Source organism: Manduca sexta, chromosome 8, assembly GCF_014839805.1.
Source record: "Manduca sexta isolate Smith_Timp_Sample1 chromosome 8, JHU_Msex_v1.0, whole genome shotgun sequence".
NCBI classification, from domain to species: Eukaryota; Metazoa; Arthropoda; class Insecta; order Lepidoptera; family Sphingidae; genus Manduca; species Manduca sexta.
The window spans coordinates 4521924-4543445 of NC_051122.1; the positions used below are offsets into that span (position 1 = coordinate 4521924).

A 21522-nucleotide genomic window follows, 5' to 3' on the forward strand; every position below is an offset into this window, starting at 1 on the left:
CCAAGTCATCGTGAAAACGAACAAAGTGTGACGGTTAAAATATTTGTAGCACATATGCTCCGACATTAATGCACATGTAATTTGCAATTAAACTCGCTCGATACACTGTTATTAAATTCTCTCCCACTCAAACTCTCTCTGAATATTTATAGAGCAATTTTACTAAAAGCAATACGATTATAAGCCAAGATTAGGGTAACACTTGGCAGCTACTTTCGCATGTCACTTATAATTCACTGTGTAAAAATAATAAAATATAAATGCATCCACGTTAATGTTACAAAACAATTAAATCAATTAGGCATTACATACATAACACCTGCATTTAGTCTTTTAAGTTGTTTTGCAAAAGCTTTTAAGTTTTCTTTTAGTTTAAGACCTGACCTTGAGCTACTTAATAATCAATTATAAGTTGCTATATTTTCGTGATCTTAATTTAAAAGCAAACTTGCTATTAAATTTATGGTTCTTAATAATTTCGTTTGTATTCCTCATTATAAGTTTACCCGAGTAATTTAAACACGATTCCAACCTAACAGAAATGGAAGTAATGCAGTTCATCGATATATAGTTGAAACAGAGAGACATAAGCCGGGACACGCAAGCCCGTGTAAGTTTAAGTGGCATGTGAAGGAAGAGTCGTCAGCTCGCCCGCGGCCCCTCTAATTACCGACCAGATCCCGCGCCGATAGCGCAGGCTTTTATCTCGAACACTCTTCCATTAAGCAAATATACAGCTTTGTGCCCGCTAATCACATATTAGAGTATTTTCCAACGCTAAAACCAATTAAAAACATTTTGATAGACAAAAATAAATTGTAATTACACGTTAGTGCGCCGCCACTCTGTTGTTCATGACTTCTCGCCCTCTAATGGACGGTTTGTCAGTTTGTCTGTGGCAAACATTTTCGCTTCCGCAACAACATTAGTTTTAAACAATACAAATATTTTAATTTATTCCCTGCGCACTATTGTTAGTTTAAAAGGCGGAAACAAGCAAACCTATTTGAAGCGTGCTTTAGATCGGCAGATAGTCAAATGCAACATAATGTTATCTTGATGTTTTTTTGCGTTAGTTTGTAACATTTTGACGAAACTTTTTTACGTATTTGATCTTTGTGTATTAGAAAGACATCTAGTTAATATACTTTGACAATTAATACTTACACATTACGTAAATTTTGAATAGGATGAGCCATGAGCAAATGAGACAGTCGATTCTATTTCCAAATCAATGGCGTTAAAAGCATTAGGCTAAATAATTTAAACCAATTAGAAATTAAGTGAAATATATAGATGAAACAGGCCAGACTAATAATGGAGAGGATAAAAGGCCGCTTTGTCGGTGACTAATTTGCGAATTAGCGCCGTGCAATGAGCGGCGGGCGACGCGCCGGCCCACTCAAGCGCAGCGCAATCTAATTAATTAACCTTTGTACCGTAGTCGCGCCCCGTCCTCCACGCCTGGTCGAAGCGCCATAACTTACACGTTTCTAACACCCTGATACACTATACGCAAGCTTTCGCAAATACGACAGTTTTTATAGAACTGCTTCCTAATTTCATTTTTAAGAGAGATCTGCGATAGAAACATGCATTAAGTCTAAAGAAAATATTTGACATGTTTAAATCCAAATGGTGATAATAAACTCAAAATTAGTAATACATTCAATAAACGATCCAAATCGTAAATATTAAAAACATTTGTCCAGATAACAAAATTCAACACTAAACTCAAAAAAGGTACTACTTAAATTTAGTGCAGCACTATATGCATTATTATTTTCGGTGTTCCTATACTAATAAGTTTAGAATTAGAAGAATAGAGTATACGGGAATCTATCATGTAGCGATACCTAGCCATACCACACTAAGGTAACGTTATTTGGACGCTCCTAATGGAGTAAGTGCTTGCCAAATGGCCCGCGCCACGGAGCTTTTAATGCAATTTGCCTCCCTTTGTGAGGCGGAATTGGTGCAATCAATCCATTTACACTTTGTTTCGCCAACAGCGGCACTACCCGGAGCCCGCCGCTGTACAGTCGCCACCGCACGTAAGACATGCTTTTAGCGACAACTAAATTGGCTCACTTGGTTTTTCTATGAGGTTTTGTTCGATTTATTTTGTATTCAGTTTCTAGGTTTTAACGGTTGAACTTTGGTTTTATGGTGACCTGTTTTCCAACAATAGTGAGAATGGACAATATTTTTTTGTGTTTATAAATTTCGAGAACATATATAAATTGGTGGCGAATTGGAATAGACTCGCCTGTACGTACCTATAGTCAAGGAACAAGCAATATTATGTGCGAGCATACTAATGCTCGCACATAATATTCGCACGTTTCTTTGCAACTATAGAGCTAGTATAGTTGCAAAGAAACGTCTACGGTATTCATGCGCTATTCTTATGCACTTTTGCGATCAATACGACGATATATTCTGGTCCCTTATTGTGAATGATAGTTTAAACGCGTAACGCGGCTGTGTCATGTTATCTTCGAGAAATGTACGTGAAATGGTATTCTGTAAGCCAAATTTCTATAGTCCTAAACATGATGCGTTGTGATACGTGCTTGTTACGCACTGTTAAAATAACGTGCGGGATAGAGAATAAGGCCCCTGGATGTCAACTTATACTTAAGGTTATAGCTTAAGGTCCATTTTTCATACATTTTGTTTCACCTTTAATCTGGGACCTTTAAAATTTCGTCATATTAAATTTTAAAGGCCGAAATATCCATGCATATTAATTATTTTTACGTTTTTTTTTCAACTGCGAGAACTAATCACTAACTAGACGTGAATTTAAATTCTTTACTTGTCAATACTTGTTTAGTTACCCAGATTAAAGGTGAAACAAAATGTATGAAAATGGACCTTAAGCTATAACCTTAATATAGTGTGCGCTGTTACGTTTTTTTTTTTATTTATTTACATAAATTGATGACATAAAAAAAGACACCACAAACTACTAGAATAATTTTTGTAGTCAACTTTTTGCAACACTTTTAAAGTTTTTTTTAGGATATAGACGTATAAAGAGAAGTTTATTGCGCTACGATAAAACGCCTCTTCGGTGTCATGCAGGCTAGAAGAATTGTATGTGAATTGACTTTGGAGTATAGGTACTTACTCTAAGGAATTGAACTTTTTAGTTTGCATTACATTTTTAAATGTCTACAAGACAGCTTTTGTGTCATCGGCATACAATAAAGATTGCATTTATTCTTTTGTATTGTTAAATACAATGAGGAGAATAGAAATGTGTCATACAATTAATAGGAATAATCCAGCAATCAGTAATGGTATATTTTGCTCTTAGATTTTGCTACATACTTAGTTATGTTTGTAAAAGTTAAATTGATAGTGTAATTTATTTTTTGCAGGGGTGAATAGTAACGAATTATTTGTAAATAATACAGGAATCTTAGGAAATCAAACCTGGCTGAATCAAGATGTAGCAACGGGAGTAGAAATCATTGAACTTGATGATAGTGACGACTCCCAAACATCAGATGAATCACCAAAAGATAATTTTGATCACGCTTGGTGTTACGTAAACAATACAAGAGCTTCAAAGGAATTACAAGATGTTCATAGAGTAAACACAATAGCCAGGGAAAAAAGACGTTTAAAAGACCGTGATCGCCAAAACTTATTCAGCCCCTGCGAATATGTACATAATAATAACACTTTGCTAGGAAACACCGTTGTAACTGCTGGCGATAACAAAAATAATGTTAGATTAAATCACCAAATTAACTGTTTTACCATAATTAACAAGCACTTCATCAATTCTGACACATCTTCAGAAAATATAGACTACGATAATATAGAAATGGTTAGACCTATTGGTGATGCGTTTAAGGAAAATCATGACTTCAATAATGTATTCGGAGACGAGTTACTTAGTGATAGTGACGCTGAGAAAAAGACAATTTGGATTTATTCTTTTAAGAATAAGCATCTATTGTCGGATGATTATATTGAAATGATAAATATACCGAGCAACGAAACAGATAGTTGCAATTCATTTTCCTTCGAGAAATTTGATGAAGATTCAGAAAATATAATTAGAGCAGCGTCTCCGATCCCACCGCCGTTTATACCAAGATTGAATCTCTCACTGGCCCAAACTCTATCAACTGTTACAGAGATCACCGAACCTAACAAACACCCTTCATCTGTTGAAACGGACAGATCAGGAAAAGTACCTGTGAACCAAAAGCCCAAAAATAGTTGGTTGTTTAACAATTACAAAGATGGTGGAGATAATCAAGAGAAATCCACAAATGTAGTAAATTGGATGGCTTTATCTCCAAGAGAACGAAGAAGAATATACAGAGAGAGGGATTCTAAAGCTGATGTTATTTATAAAGGAAAACTTGCAACGTTAAAAGAAGTGTGTCCTAATGGTGAAGCTAAAGTTCTTGACAATCAAGATAATGGTGAGAAAATTGAAACTTACAATAATATTCACTCAAGAACTGTTGATGTTGAAATACATGTAATACCAAAATTGGATATCCAAGAAGTAGAGTCGAAGGGAGTCATAGTAAACGTGAGCCAACCTGACACAAAACATATAGAAGTCGACGATGAAAATGTAGTCGAAGTAATCGCCGATAATGAAAACATAGAAGTCATTATGTGTTCTCCTAAACCACAAATAAAAATAAGCAAAAAATGTATAAACGCGAAAGCTATAACTGAGCCCATCGAAAAGCTGAATACCGATAATTGGATTGTAGAAGAAAGTGCAGAACACACAATTCCATTTAGTTTTGATTTAGAGAGAACGGTAGATAATAATTTTAATAGAGGTGACAGTGCGCTTACGGCAAATGATAGATTGTGGTCAAAGAACGCTTTAGCTCTCATGAAACCCGCACAGTGGAATGAATACGCACCAATTGCCGAAAGCCATTTGTCGCTACATTTATCTCTAGACAGCACCATAGACAAACAATCATGGCTATCGCGACTAATAAAACTGTTTAAATGTTGTAATTAATCACGTTCTGTAAATAAAACACAATAATGGTTTAAATTGGCGAATTTATTAAATTCAATCACTTAAACTTCCAGTAATTGAAGTACTTACACAAAATAAACCTGCTATTCAAATAAGGTACTTAGCAAAGAGAACATTCACGACACAAATCATCAGCAGTTTATGTACATACACAAATTATACTATCACATTGTTTTACACAAAACGGTCAGCTAAGTCCCGCCGCTACTATTACTATACAGCGGGGCAGTATAGTAATATTAGCGAAACAAATTATTTGTAATGTGGAGTGTTACTTACACACGCACACACAAATCTGCAGCTTAGTCAACTTATGGTTGATTTTTTAAAAGTACACGGCAAAATGAACCCTTTGAACCTGATGGTAAATCGAGTGGGGTCCAATATAATGGCGACTGACGAGAGATGATTACACCTCGGCAGACGACACAATTCTGCCGGCCTGTTAGAACCGAATAATCGATCGCTAACTAGAAAAATATTATCCGTTGAACAGCTCAGTACAAATTAAAAACACCGATGTGTGTACAAATGATTTGTTTCGCTAATTTTACTCAAAGAAAACAAACACGGGAATGTTGAGTATGCAGTTGTGTAAACGAGAACAAACTAAATCCCAGTTTCATTATGGCTTATATTAAGTGAAATGCATTATATGGCATGACACCTCGTTACCCGTTGCAAATACATTATCGCGCTTTACCTAAACATTATACGACATTCATAACTGTTGTCTTTCACACTTTGTATATTTTATTTATATATGCATTTAATTTAAATGATTCGTTCAATAAGTTAACTATTTTTAATATATTCATGCTTACAACTTTTTAATATTGTGCTACGAATATGCTATGGAAAGGTACATAGTTTTTAATGAGCAACAGACGCCGATTTCCTTAAAATTATTTTAATTTATAACATTTATTTATTTTTATATAAATAGTTGAAAACGAAGCCAAAAATGTTAAGTATATCGAAGCGACCTGTATGGAATAATTTCAACACACACAAACACAAAATCATTGAGACCCGCTCAATTGTAAGCCTAGGAATGATCTTAGTCTGATTTCATATTCCAAGTTTCTCTTGCCACATTTTTTTTTAAACCTGATTCTTGTCTATGGCATCATACTAAAGTTATTTTAAAATCTTTCACGAGTATAGTAGCAGTAGTAATAAATTAGATTGTTCCTATAGTAAATGCCCAAAATTCAAATTGTTCTAATGAATGCATTAATATATCTATTTCATAATTTATCGATATACTACCTGCTCAGTATTTTTTTTTCTGGAGCCATGAAATGACTACAAATTTGTGACTATCTATGGTATAGTGGAACAAGTTGGACCAAAGGTCCTAAAATGCCGATATCACCAAATAAAACAGTTTCTACGGTGATTATTTATTATACAAAGATTATATCAGAGCATGGGATTCGCGTTTATTGTATTCCCTGTTCTGTATACTAATCTATGGAAACTTGTATTTCCAGTAAATTTTATGCAAATCTTTATCAAGTAGATTAAAAAAGTTTTAAAGAGTATGGTTGCAAACAAATTTAACGATTTTCAAAAGAACGAATTATAGCCTATCTATAGGAGAATGTTGAAAGTTCACATTACATTGCGGGTTAGGTCACCTTTTATGAGATCAGATATGCGACTGGAACGGTTAGTGAACGTCGCACGCTTGTAAGAGTTGCTGTGAAGACATTCACATAGCCTTCCCAACGAACTCGTAATAGAGAAGTAATTATAAGTAGCAATGTTATATAAATTTTCGACAACATTAAACATATAATAGAACATAATATATATTTTATCTTGTGACCACGTAATTGCCTCATAATATTTCACGTAACTACGTTTTTAAATTATCTGAGACGCTACATTCCACTAATACAGGTGATCATAGTCATCATAATTAGTCCTCTCGTGTCGGTAAGTTTTGAGGAATCCATGAAGTGTTTCGAGCCAACGTAGTGCCGGTCAGAGGAGTACGACCGGCAGAGGCTCCAGCCAGAGTCGACAGTGAAGAGCCGGACAACAGCGCATCTGCTTCTGAGGTTGGCACCAAGCCCTGATGACTTTCTGATGTTGGCAACGGCTCGCCTTACAGCAGTACCGCGCTCGCCCTCGACGCGGGCGGGTCACGAGGCGGGCGGCAGCGCCAGCTCGCGGCGGATGTAGAAGAGGATGTAGGGCTTGCAGGCCGCCACGGCGCCCGCGTCGGCCGCGCGCACCGTCTGGTCGTTGAAGTGGAACCACTGCTCCTCGTTGATCGCGAACGCCGTGTAGTGGCCCGAGCCGGCGCTGGGGACACAGACGTATCAAAACATATGTCCATCCACTACCAAGGATTAGTATTTAGTGTCATCAATTACATAAAATATGATCATTAAATTAAGTCCATACAATTAAATAAAATTTATGCTTATCAATACAAATAATCACTAAAATATATATCTTTTACAATCAAATAAAAAAATAAAACTCATTTACTTCCCACATGGAAACATAGACAGGCATTTAACTTTTTTATTCATCTTGCCATGGTAATCTCTAAAACACCTTAACCAACTCAGAGTACTTACGTACAAATGCTTATAATACAAAATTGATTAATTTACCAATCTTACCATGAACACCTCGCACCCTTAGAACTAAAGTGACCTAACTCAACATTTATATAATTTCTGATTTTGTTATAAAACCATCTTCCAAAGCATGCTCTATAACCCTATGACTAGAAAAAGACAAAATTATAAAAACAAACATTTTCACTTTCGTCGACCGCCCACATCCTTGCTTTCTATATTGTTTTCAAAACTTTTTTATTAGTTTCCCACAAATCATCTTTTTTTAAGTTAAGTCACCTTAATGTGGGTAGCATAAATAGTTTTTTATCGGTTCCTGTATCAGAAGAGGCTAAGGCTTTATTTAAAAAATATTTTGATTTCATCAAAAGTTAGTAGGCACAAAGTTACAAGTTAAAAGTTTGGTAAGTTAGTAGTAAAAGTGGACATATGGAGCGACATAGTCGTGAAATAACGACCAAGCTTCTTAAATGAAGACATAAAAAAAAACTTTTTTTATTTAATTCACCTTAGTTCTAAGTGTGCGAGCTATTCTCCTTGCTATATTGATGGTACATGGCGCGGTATACTAACCCGGAGCCGTGGTGCACGATGACGGCGGCGAGGTCGTAGAGCTGGTTGCCGCGGCCGGAGCGGCGCGTGTCGGGCACGTTGGCCAGCACGAACCGCGACATGTCCAGCGACCGCAGCGGGAACGAGATCGACGTGTCCACTTTAGTCCTGATGACCATACAGGATCACAATCATTTACCAGCTTAATCGTATTACCAGAAGAAAAAAAATAGATATTAAAGATTCACCACATTGAGGACGCTTCAGGATTTATTAAGTTCCTCTCTAACAATGTTAAATTGCTTACCTTGTTAAAGATAATAAAAAATGTTTAACATAAGGAAAATGACGCCACACTACTTTCTATTATTATTATTGTTAAGTAATTGTATAACAATTACCTAAAGTAATTGTGCCACCGGAATCTCTTGAGATGTAGACACAAAACGTTGGGTAATCTGCGTATCCAAAACTGCTTAGTCGACTTCTGTTTGCATTTACAACTGCTGCAGAAGTAACGCTCCGTGTCGGCCAATTCTTCCACCTGTGAAAATATATTATATTTGAATGGCCGAGTTAAAACCACCACATACTCTCAAAAGATGAAGTAATAATAAATACTACACAGGATGAAGTTCATTGGGTATCCCTAACTAGGATCCCCCCGAATAGCGATTGCAGGGGCTTGGAGGAAAGTTGGGACGGGATATCAGGAGAAGGGAAGTGTAGTGGGAGAAAAAGGAACTCTCTCAGGATAGGCAGAGAAGAGAACACCAGGAAATGTTCATGGGCTCTCATAGGTCTCAATTTGTATTCGAAACCAAGAGGTATGTCTCCCCCCGAAGGGCGTGCATTTGGTGTGGAGATTGAATACAAAAGGATTGCTTGGGAGGAGGAAGTGGGGGTAGCAGTTACCTGCACGAAGCTGGCGAGGCAGTCGTGCAGCGGCACGGGCGCGTCGTGGCGGCCCGCGTCCGGCAGCTCCAGCGACAGGTCGAGGAACGGGTCGAACTTCTTGCTCTCCGTGCCGCACGCCAGGCACCGCACCTGCGCACGACACCCGCACTCACACCTGCACACTGCACACTCGCATACACATTGCCAAAGTCTTAACTTTTCTCTGATGATTGGCAAATCAGGCTCTATAAATTACTTTAAGATATGATACTTTCTAATGTTTGTGTATATTTGTTCTAACGACCCCATAACTCTTGTACTTTATTTGTAAAAGCTTTTAAATGGCCTTCTTGTATTTATGTGTACCTTTAATATTGTTTAATCTAGCTGTAAGTTTTCCGAAAATAATAAAATAAAAGAACAAACTGGCAATGTGTTAGCGCTCACAGACCTGGCTTCAATACACGTGGACACACCATAAATATACAATTGAAATAAATAAACTCTGAATTAATTAAAATTCTTTCTAAATGATTGTTGACGATATTAATTTGAGTTATTCACGCGTCACAAAAGCAAAAGAAATACGTAAGTTTTTCCTAAATTATTTGACTCTAAAAATTAATGGTCATTGTTGACATACCTCGCTCTGTAATGTTCCTCCGAAAACGGCAGTAACTATTGACGCCGAAGGAGCTCTTGGAACGAAACCACTCTCCGACTTATCCGGCGGCAACAGTTGTAACAGTTCTGTGTGTAACCTAAAATAAAAAAAAACCATATACTTAACCCGGCGAGCATGAGGTGAAAAAATGTAACAAGGAGTATGTGGCGGGGTATGACATACCCCTTAAAAAATTAGCTATAAAACTTGTTTCTGAAGAAGTATTATACTATTTATTTTTTGGTATAATAAGACAATACTATCATAACGCATTGGAAATAAAACTGTTGTAAATATGGTATATGTTCTTAGTAATTAAATAAAGTTAGTAAAAAGATGTTATTGACACGAGTGTTTATTTCGGACTAAAGAGAAGTAACTATGGCAAACAAAATACAATTAGTTCTAAAAATAGAACATATAAAAAAATAATAAGTCACGACGAAGGTTACAATCTCCAACAGCCGCCCTTAATCGCAGTTGTGACAGAAACAAAACAAATAAAATAATTAAGTTTCTAAACCTAAGTTAACTACACATCGTTTGTGTGCTAGAGGTCCCGAGGGCCTTCGTTAGTACATCAGCAGGCATATCGTTACTTTTTATATATTCTAACTTAACAATATTATTAGATACCTTTTCCCTAATAAAGTGAAACCTAGTATCTATATGCTTCGTCCTGCTGTGGTGTACAGGATTTCGAACAAGATTAATGGCACTTTGGCTGTCAGAAGCTAAGTTAACTGAACAAAGTATACCTGTTATCTCGTATATAAACCGACGTAAGTAACACGCTTCCTTCGTGGCAGACGCTAATGCCATATATTCTGACTCGGCCGAACTTAACGCAACAGTAGGTTGCTTCTTGGACTCCCATGATACTGGACCTCCACTTAACTTGTAAACATAACCGGTGTATGACCTTCTGTCGATTGGACAGTATGCCCAGTCTGCGTCACAAAAACCCTTTAAATGGTTCTTCATTCTTATGACTTGACCATCCGTTCTTCTTGCCATATTATTTTAAACTAATGGAGTATCCACGGTCTTACACTCCTTCATATTAAACTTTTCTAATATAGAAAGAATATAATTCAGAGATCTTTTAACTCTTGGTCTCTCGTGGCTCGCCGGCGAGCCAAGACAGCTACATGACATTTGCGTGTGTCACGGGATTATAACCTTATATACTACATAATAAGGTTATTTTTCCGTCACACGCGTAGCTGTCAATGTTTGGCGGCAAACATTCAGCTACCTGTACATATTTGAAAATAAAATTTTGACAAGTCATGACGGGTTAATGAAAAATATCTCGACAAATCTTCTCAAAAATTCAAATTCTTGACAGTGTCAAATGTCAAATTAGATTTAAAGAAGACTATTATGTCATCAACAAAGATTCCCAATATCATAAGTTCTTTACCATAGAGTTTGGTAGTTTAATTTTGTAAATCCATTTACGTGGTATAACCTTTTTGTTAGGTCTATCTACTAAATTCCATGTATGGAGTTTCCTTAACGAACTATACTCATCAACCATAGCATGTTGCCACTTATCAGCATCATCGGCATGAGTAGCTTCGTAATATGTCGTAGGTTCATTAGAATCTACCATTGATGTATTGTAAGCTTTATAAAAATTTGTTGGTTTTCTGTCTCTGGAAGGGTATCTGCGCTCAGGGTGCGATTCCTGTTCCAAATTCGCTGTCACTTCTTCCACACTAGGCAGCCTTAAGTCACTGAGAGACTCTCGCTCTTCCAGAGTCACTGACTCTTTTGCACTTTCTAGATTTACTGGTAAAGTTGCTTCAGCCGCCGGGCTGATATTCTCATCACAGTCATAGAATTGACAGTCATGATCAAACTCAGACTCAATCTATTTTTGCTCATCAAATAACAATATAGATTCTGACTGTGCGACAGACTCAGATTGCTTCTGCTTTAGCGCTGTAAAGCAATTTTCATAAAAGGTTGCATCTCTGGATATAATAACTTTTCGTGGGTTAGCAGGGTCCCTAAAAATATAAGTGCCTGGATTTTCAGAATAACCGACGAAAATTGCTTCCTGTGCCTTGACATCTAATTTCTTCCTGTGACACGAAGGTATATGGACTAGAGCTCTACAACCAAATACTTTTAGATGGCTAAGATCACCTTTTCGTCCATACCATTTGTCATAAGGAATTTGTCCACCTAAGGCTCGATGAGGAGACCTATTCTTAAGGTAAATGGCAACTTGGAATGCATCTTCCCAGAATGCTTTCGGTAGTGAACTTTCAGCTAGCAACGTTCTTGCCTTTTTCTTGTAACCGAACGATGGGTGCGTTCCGCTACTCCAACTTGCTGAGGACTATAAGGCGTCGTTGTTTGATGTTCAATACCTTTTGAAGCAAGATAATCAACAAACTCTTTATTCACGAACTCCTTACCTCCATCAGTCCTAATTGCTTTAATTGTTTTATCTAACTGATTTTCAACAAAACATTGAAACACACAAAATATATCTTTGACTTCTGTTTTAGAAGAAATAAAATAAGCAAACACTTTTCGCGTATAATCGTCTACTATTGTCAACATATATCTATTTCCTTGAAAAGAAGTTGTAGACACCGGTCCCATCAAATCCATATGGATCAGTTCCAAGGGGTAAGTAGCGTTATTAATCGCTAACTTTTGAAAGGTTTTCTTGCTTGTTTACCTTCCACGCAAGCGATACAACTAGTTTTATCTACTCCTGTATACTTTATACCTACCTTGTGATTTTTCAGTTGGTTCATGCCTATACGACACAAATGTCCTAACCTCTTATGCCATATTTGATAACTATCCTGACAACCAGAGTGCACATCTTGTGTCAAAAAATTATCCGCCACATTCTCGGAAACATTTACAGTACCATCTAAAACGTACAGACCACCACAGGGCGAGGCATGAGCAACAGATTCACCTGTAAAATTAAAAGTATCAGATTTATAAAAGTTACATCCATTTTTATCAAAAACACAAATAAAACCCTTTTCAACAGTTTTATATACAGATAACAAACTAGCTTTCAAATCTGGTATATAAGCAACATCACTAATATTGTTGACCACGTTCTCGGGCGTGTTTATTGAAATATTTCCAATTCCGCAGCACTTAATCTGTTCTCCATTTGCGACAGTAACAGTACCTTGATTCTGTATCGAGATATTCTGAAACCAGTCCCGTCTAGAAGTCATGTGTCTAGTACAACCTGAATCTACATAAATTATGTCCTTTCTTGGGTTTCCAGAAGTATTAAGACTTGTAAATATCGTATCATTGGTATTTACCGCATTGCCTTTCTCCTTCTTGTTTCTCTGTGGACAGTCTGGTCTCTTATGTCCAGGTGTCTTGCACTCATAACAAACTATATTCTTATTCATTGACTTAGGCTTCTTCTTCGCATGAAAAACAGAGTCTAATGACGTAGCCACATTTTTGGACATTTCATTAAGCAGTTTTGTTTTCACCAACTCTGTAGTCACGTCTACATTACAATTTTCTAAAGCCATAATGAGAGGTTCATACCTTGGAGTTAGACCTCCCAAAAGTATTGCAGCAATAGACTTGTCCTCTATGACTACATCAATATCCGCAAGATCCTGTGCGGTTGACATAACTGCGTTAATATATAGTTCAATATTTTTGAACTCTGATAGACTCAACCTGTACAGTCTACGCTCCAAAAATAATCTTCGTCCTATTCCCTTATCTTCAAAGGCTTTTTGCAAACAAGTCCATGCCTCAGATGCAGTTTTCGTACATCTTATATGGGTTATCGCTGCACCTTCTACTGATAAGCATATCTTTGCTAATGCCTTTGCGTCTTTGCGTACCTTTGTAGAGGCAGGGGTTGTGTCTCCATTTGGGTATCCACCGATTGTTTCCCACAGATCCTCATGCATAAGGTAATTGCGCATCTTAAATTTCCATGTAGGATATCCATCTTTATTCCTCAAACATGAAAATGTAAAAGATGAGCTCGACGACGGGGAATTTTTCACACTCGAAACATCTCCAGATTCATGTGACATTTTCAGACTATTACTATTTCCTAAAAAAGATGTTATTGACACGAGTGTTTATTTCGGACTAAAGAGAAGTAACTATGGCAAACAAAATACAATTAGTTCTAAAAATAGAACATATAAAAAATAATAAGTCACGACGAAGGTTACAATCTCCAACAAAAACAATCGCGCCATTTTAAAAAAAATATTTTTTTTTACCTCGATGGAAATGTCACTTTGAATTTCAAACAAACACTTTCAGTCTCTTAATTAAAAACTAAAAGGAACTAAAGTAAAACCAGTAATATGATAAAAAAAAACTTAATCGTATGATAGAATATGAAATAATTTTCTTTATAAACTAAAAAAAAATTACAAAAAATTTTAGGAACATCTTAGGAACTGGAGATAAAATCTGTGCAGTTTTTGCAAAAAAACGTTGCATGCTCCACACTAATAGCCTTTCATCAGCTTGTTCATGAGTATTTTGTCTTATGATTATTTTTGTTGGGGCAATCTCTACATCTAATAAAATGACCAGGAACATTTTGAGTCGATGAAAGTGATTCGTTGATCTGGGAAGAAATTCTCTGACGTATATAAATCGGAATATATATTTTTTGTCATTTCACATCTTCAGGTGTTCGTAAACTAAAGCCAAGCCTAAATTACGGATGAAATCGGTCCATTTAGTGTCTTTGCCCTGATTTTCACGAAACATAGGACCCCTGAGGGCCCGTGGGCTCCTCTCAGGGGATCCGCAAGTAAAATAAAAATTAAAAGAAAAACTATAAAGTGCACGCTTTTGCACTCTTGTATATCTAAAAAATAAATACAGAAGTAAACTGCTAGTAAAAACAGATTTAAGAATCCAACTGAACAACATCACCCCAAACATTACGACTTTGGTCGCAAAAAAGTTCGCATAAGGTGGCATTAGCGGTCCGCACTAAATAAAAGTTTGCGAAACCCTGTTCTAGTAAGTACATCTTCTATCATGGACCGAAGTTGTATTTTTTTATTTTCAACATCCATTTTCTATTAAAATCTACAATTAAACTAAGAAAATAAGTTAAAATAGCAGAAAAAGCAATGTTAGTTTTTGTCACACCAGCTATGAGGCGGGGTATCACGTCCCGAACTCAGTTTGCAAGCGTGTAACTCGAATTCAGGTTGCCGCGACACTGTGATCACGCCATTATTACCTTCCGCAACCCTGTAACTCCAGCTACTCAAAGAGACTATAAGTTTGAAAGTCAGGCACAAAAAATATACGCCAGTAATTAACATGGGGGGTATGATATACCCCGCCACACGCTCGCCGGGTTAAATATATCTATCTATATGTTTATATCTAATTGTATAGACATGCTATACAATTTATTTTGTAAATATGAATAACATTTTCTATTATTTTTAGTCTTTTCCTGCATACACCATTTATTTGAGGCTGACTGTACCTTACGTGAAAGTAGTCCATGTGAAATGAGCTTAATTATGTTAGCAATAAGTACGATATTTACCTGTCCAACATGTAACGCAGGAACTCATGCGCGTCCTGCTGTTGGTAACCGCGAAATCTGGGCACCACTTTCCATATGACCAGGAACAAACACTCCGGCGATATGGCGCCTTTCGACCCACACCCGCCTGTGTTCAGATTTATCAACACCTGAAATGGATATACAGGAATTAAATATTTTCTTACACCTTGAAGTACAGGAAATATATATTTTCGTAAATTATGAATAAGTTCAAATGGTCGAAACCTAATTAAAAAGAAGGAACTGTTTTTCGTTGTTACCAAGCGGCGATAGCCTAGTTACGTTTGAAACGGAAGCCGAGACGAATGTCCGCAGGTTCAAATCCCAAGGGCGCACACCTCTGACTTTTCTAAAATTATATGTGTATTTTTTGTGAATTATCGCTTACTTTAATGGTGAAGAAAAACATCTTGAGGAAACCTGCATATCTAAGAAGTTATCTATATGAATTTTGAAGGTGTGTGAAGTCTACTAATACGCACTAGGCCATCGTGGTGGAGTACGGCCTAATCCCTCTCAGTAGTGGAGGAGGCCCGTGCCCAGCAATGGGACAGTTAATACATGGCTGATATTATATAACTGTGTTTCTCCTTAGGGTACTTATTATAGAAACATAAAAATGCATATTAGTGCCTCGTCGATCGTCTTGTAGTGTGAATTATCTAAAAAAGGTACTGGCCATATTGTATTATTGGCAACCAAAATGTACCGGTCTTGATGCGTAAAAGGCGTGTCCGCATCTTATTTTTTTTTTATAAATATGTAAATATGCTGTTACTATATTGTCCACGCTCGTCCTCGGCGTATTACTAATGTAAATAAAACCTTATATAAATGCGCGTAACGTTGGTTTCCATTGATAAAGCGCTGCTAATCGTCTCTCTTTATTGGGAATTGTCAGTTGAGTGTACGCGGGCAATTGAATCGATATTTCCGTGCATGTTTGTAAAGTTAAATAATTTACGACGAATTTAGTAAACTCCTCTTGTTGACTTCGATTCATAAGGCGAATATATTACGCAGTATCCAAAGGTACACAAATCGCCGATTACATTTACTGCGCATTTTAATTGTGAACACGAAAACCATATATGTTTAGAACTACCTTTTGCTTGCGACATCGCCCGCGTGAAAGGGTTTTCCGAGGTACAAGTACCGCTAAATTCTTTCCCAGGATATAAAGTAGTAGAGCAGGTGTTCATCCCAGGATCTCAAACTATCTCCATACCAAATTTAACCGAAATACGTTAGGTAGTTTTGTGTTTATCGCGTTCAGGCAGGCAAACAGATGCTGCGGGAATTTTTATATATATTTTTTACTTTTTAATGGAAACAATACCGTTATGTATATTAGTTGCGTAACTTTACCCATTTACTCATCGTACGCAACGGAAGCTCTCAAAAGAAATAAATTTCACCGTTTTTGCAACATTTTTCATTGATGATCCGCTCCTATTCGTAATAGCGTGATGTTGTAATATAATCTATAGCCTATCTCTATAAATTGGCTATTTAACACCAAAACACTTTTAAATTTTTACCAGCAGTTCCTGAGACTATTGCATTAAAAAAACACACAAACTCTTCAGTTTTATATAGAAGTATAGATAGATTAAATACACCAAGTGACTACTGTAACAACACTGACCTTCCTAAGTTCTTCGGCCATGACGACGTCATGCATCTCCTGCCGCGTGTAACTCCTCGAGTGGTACACCTTCCGTCCATTGGCCTTCAGCTCTAACGACGGCAACTGATTGAAATAGCAACTAAATTCCTGTATATTGTTCAGACTCTGCAACACGGCATTCATAAAGCATGTGTTGCCTAAATTTTTTAATCCTACAATTTTCTTTTCTCTCTTTCCGTTAACCGGTGACGTTTTCTTCTCTTTTCTAGACGTTTGTGATGTGTTTTCTGTAGAGCTACTGTCGTCCGAATGAGTTCTTTTTCTTGATCGAGGTCTTAAACTTCTAACGGGCTCTTCCGAGTTCTGTAACGAAGAAATCTTCCACTTACTATCTAGATGAAATGAATAATATCTCCAATGAGATAATGTGTGCCTATTAGCGGAATTTTAGATTCTTTTGAGCACACGAAAGTGTCAATCAATAATAATACTAATTATATTTTACAGCAGATTACAATTTCACATTACCTTAATACTTTTCGATGTTTTACTCTCAGCTACATCCGGAGACAGTGTATTGGTGAGATCGCCGCAAGAGCTGCTGGGTGTGACCGCTAGTATGGCATCTGCATTGCTCGCCACTTTTTCCACATTCGACGTGCTGGACACGCAACTGTTTCCACCTTCACTGCCATCCTTGCTGTTGTCACATGGCTCTATATTTTCATTGTCACTCACTTGCCTCGTTCTCATAATACTCTGCCGTATTTTGTCTATGGTCTGGTATTCCAAGTCGTTTGATACGTAATCGTCACATTTGTAACTGAAAATTTACGGTTATTTGTAAGTACGTATGTAAATTAAGTTAAAAATAGACAAATGGAATATCATTAATTTCTTTTCATTATGCAATAATGCAACGCCAAAATGACTAAGAGTCCTGAGGCTAAATACAACGCAGTTTTAATATAATGTAGACCAAACGGCAGACGTTTCGCCCATCAACCATTACCAGGATCGTACCGGCAAATTTCGGAACAAGCAACCCAACTGTGACAGTTTTTTTACCATATAAAAGATATTAAGTCGGGAGTAAGATCTGGCGTCCTCCCATCAGCTTAAAATACATTTTACACCTATCCTTACGCCATTTCAAAGTTAGCGCAACACACTTATTCAAAAATGTTTAACAATCACCTGCAAGACGCCAACTTTTACCGAAAAAACTAGTCCCCAGAAAATCTAGTTAGATAAGTGCACACAGCGGCGATAGCCTAGTTGGTTGAGGAACGGAATATCGAGGCGAATGTCCGCAGGTTCAAATCCTAAGGGCACACACCTCGAACTTTTCTAAAATGATGTGTGTATTCTTCGTGAATTATCGAAATTTTGAAGGTGTGTGAAGTCTACCAATCCGCACTACGCCACGTTGATGGACTTAAGCCTCATCCCGTTCAGTAGTAGAGGTGCCCGGGCCCAGCAGTGGAACAGTACATACAGAGCTGCTATTATTATTATAAGTGAAGAGCAAGTTATACGACCTAGGTATCGAATCGTGAATTTATCGATCCACAACACATACGTCTACCCTAAAATTGAAAATAGTGCTACGTTGGTAGAAATTTGTATACGCCCGGATAGTGACCACCATACACAAGCTTTTAAACCCGTCATAGTGGCCGACATAATTGTGTTCGAGTGGCGATTCTCGCCATTCGATATCGACCCTACTTAACCATCAAGTGCAGTGGGGTCACTTTGATGAGCATGTATACTTAAAAATACGCAAATTATTCTGAATACCGCTGTTAGATGACGTCGAAATGATAATAGCTCAGTTATAATACAGTTTCCTTGAGGCGTGTCAAATGGATTCCGTAACAGGATGTTCAAGACACCTTACAATAACGATATAATAAGCGCACACGTCTTTCATGACAATACAAGTCTCTTCCTATGATAATAAATTATACGACCACTGGCAAAATGTTTTAATATCGAAAACCCGATATTAACAACCAATCTTGCGACAAGAATGGATATGAAGTCAAAATGTATAGCATAAATGTTAAATATTTTTTAAAGCTTGCGGGTTAAAGTACTAATATAAATTGGACAGACATAAAATGCCTGCTTTACTTTGAAGCCATATTACTCTTCCCTACTTAATAAAAAATACCCAACTAATTTAAAACAGTGCACAATAGTCTAGGAACGGACAGCTAAGTCAAAGGTTCACAGGTTCAAAATCCAAGGCACACACATCTGGCTTTTCAAAGTTATTCGTATATTTCAATTGTAACTCAATTTAATGGTAATGGAAGAGGTTGCGGGAAAACCTACTTACCTAAGAATTTTATATTAGAATTTCGGTATATGAAGTCTACCAACTGACTAGCTCAGCTTATTAGAATAAGGCATAATCACTCTCATTAGTAGTAGAGTCACGGGCCCAGCAGTTGGAAAGTATATAACACAGGGCTTGTATTATTATTTATTTATCTTATAAATAAAACTTTAACAATATACAGTGGTAAGTCCATAACATGGTACTGGTGGCAAAGAGAAATAGATAAAGGAAATAAAATAAGGTAAACATTCCTTACATTACTTACTTCCTAATGCAAAAAAAACAAGCATTACAAAGTTATAAATCTTTATGTAATAAATACTAAATATAATATATTGTTTTATTACTTCAAACAAGCATTATCTGAGTTTACATACTATCAATGCATATCATGCTATATCACAGTTTTTCAATGCCTATCATTTGTCAACCAATTATGTAAACAAATGAATTAAATGAATCACAATTTATCGGACACACTCATTAAAAACCCAAAAAGTATTTAAAATAGTCAGTATGATATTGGACTAATAAGTCTGTATCTGAAAACAGATATTTAGTTTTTATACAGTCATTAATGTATATGGATTAAATAGCTATACCATATATGTGGGTAACTGATCATCCATAACTTAAAGAATTAGCAAAATTATCTCACCAATAAACAGAATAAACATCACAACTGATGCACAGCTGATGGTCAAGGGATTCCGCATGTTGTTTGGCATGGCCATTGACATATCGGCCACAGTTCACAGCCCCACACTGCAAACACAGCCAGTTCTGGTCCGACACTGCACATTCTGTGTAAATAAATATCATATTGTGTATTTAGTGATTACTTTGAGTTATTATTTGCAATTAATATTTGTCATCATTAGTAAACATTTCAAATGATTATGTAACAATGCAAGCTCATTATTTCCTCAAATGTGCCAGCAAAGTTCACAGTCTCATATTTTAGTTACTGTAGCTAAGAACTGTTACCATTTATAATGGAAAAAGCTAGGTTTTATAGAAAATACATGAGCATTCCAAAAATATATGTATAAGTAACTAATTACAATAAACTGGCACAAATAATTGGCTAAATATAATAATAATAATAGATTTTAATGTGCATACTTTTTAGGAAACATAAAAATGTGGGTATTTCAGGTTTTTTACATTCCTCAGCTACCTATACTATGGTGAACTATAAGTATATAAAAATATTGCTTATTACAGTATAAAGTTGATGCCAATTGTGCTATGAATAAAGGTGGTTGCCCTTGTTTGGCCTACAATCTTACACCTAATTCTGATGCCCTGGTATCTGGGCCGTACCTATCTACGCGTTACAGATACTGACTTGATAAATTTATAGTAACCGCACATCCTAAATATATCTACTACGCAGAAGCGAATTAGCAGGAAATCGTTATGGGATTTGTTCAATGACTCAGTTTGTTTGATGTTTATAGAAATTATTAACGTCGGCCGTCAGGTTATTGGCATCGTGTAGTTGCGGTTGAGCGGTCGCCTAATTCTATGCCTACATTCCCTGCGGCGGTCTATTATTTTACAAGTTATTAAATAGCGCTGCGAACTGTGGTTAGCATCATTTTGCCCATCATGTCAAAGTAACAAACGCATCACGCAACACAGTCAGTCACGGTCACCCATGCCGCGCCCCCGTCCCCCGCGCGCCCCGTGAACAGCTGATTATTAAAGTTTGCTGTATTGATTTTTCTAAACTAACCTCCCCTTGTGAATGCAATGTGGCGTCTTTGAAGCATTACCTATAACGAATTTATACCTATGGCTTGTTGCATATGATTAAAGAGCTTTATTTACCTGAACAATTGAAGTTCTTTGTGATCGTGCTGTCCTCAAAGTTGATAGGATCCACCAACTTGACGTTATCTAACAAATGTGTGCATTCCATTCTTCATAATATGATACGAACGTAGCGGCGATGGCGCAAATTAATTCATTGAAAATAAAATAAGAGAATAGATTATTATCACGACTACCTCAATCAAGCTCGGTTACTTTTGCAGCAAGCAAGCCCGAAACGAACGAGAGCGACATATTTATTCGCATTTTTTTATTGGTCGAAGATTAAAGTGTGAGCGAGAACGCATGACCAGGAAAAACATTTGTATTCCGTTCGAATATCCTACCGACGTTAATGTGTTGTGTACTTACTAATTAAATAAAATCCATAG

General features: G+C 36.7%; 2 protein-coding genes across 2 annotated transcripts; one reads left to right on the plus strand and one right to left on the minus strand.

Annotated features, from left to right (window-relative positions):
* Window positions 1-3192: 3192 nt before the first annotated feature.
* Window positions 3193-5040, plus strand: LOC119188646. The gene is made up of 2 exons (XM_037436447.1): window positions 3193-3308; window positions 3390-5040. The coding sequence occupies exons 1-2, from the start codon at window positions 3251-3253 to the stop codon at window positions 5015-5017; spliced, it is 1686 nt and encodes a 561-aa protein (XP_037292344.1). The 5' UTR covers window positions 3193-3250; the 3' UTR covers window positions 5018-5040.
* A 4-nt stretch (window positions 5041-5044) lies between these two features.
* Window positions 5045-21420, minus strand: LOC115442738 (ubiquitin carboxyl-terminal hydrolase 3). Its single transcript, XM_030167886.2, has 10 exons — window positions 21149-21420; window positions 19971-20115; window positions 17491-17785; window positions 16981-17325; window positions 15312-15460; window positions 9731-9848; window positions 9106-9237; window positions 8592-8734; window positions 8212-8358; window positions 5045-7354 (listed from the first exon to the last, which is right to left on the minus strand). Exons 1-10 carry the CDS (start codon window positions 21237-21239, stop codon window positions 7192-7194), a joined length of 1728 nt encoding a protein of 575 aa, XP_030023746.2. The 5' UTR covers window positions 21240-21420; the 3' UTR covers window positions 5045-7191.
* Window positions 21421-21522: the final 102 nt, after the last annotated feature.

Coding starts and splice junctions, on each gene's coding strand:
- LOC119188646 (XM_037436447.1), top strand. CDS start 3,251: ATGAGGAGAATAGAAATGTGTCATACAATTAATAGGAATAATCCAGCA. Junction 3,309..3,389: donor TAATCCAGCAATCAGTAATG/GTATATTTTGCT, acceptor TATTTTTTGCAG/GGGTGAATAGTAACGAATTA.
- LOC115442738 (XM_030167886.2), bottom strand. CDS start 21,239: ATGGAATGCACACATTTGTTAGATAACGTCAAGTTGGTGGATCCTATC. Junction 17,786..19,970: donor GATGTTTATTCTGTTTATTG/GTGAGATAATTT, acceptor GTAAATTTTCAG/TTACAAATGTGACGATTACG. Junction 8,735..9,105: donor GCCTCGCCAGCTTCGTGCAG/GTAACTGCTACC, acceptor ATATTTTCACAG/GTGGAAGAATTGGCCGACAC.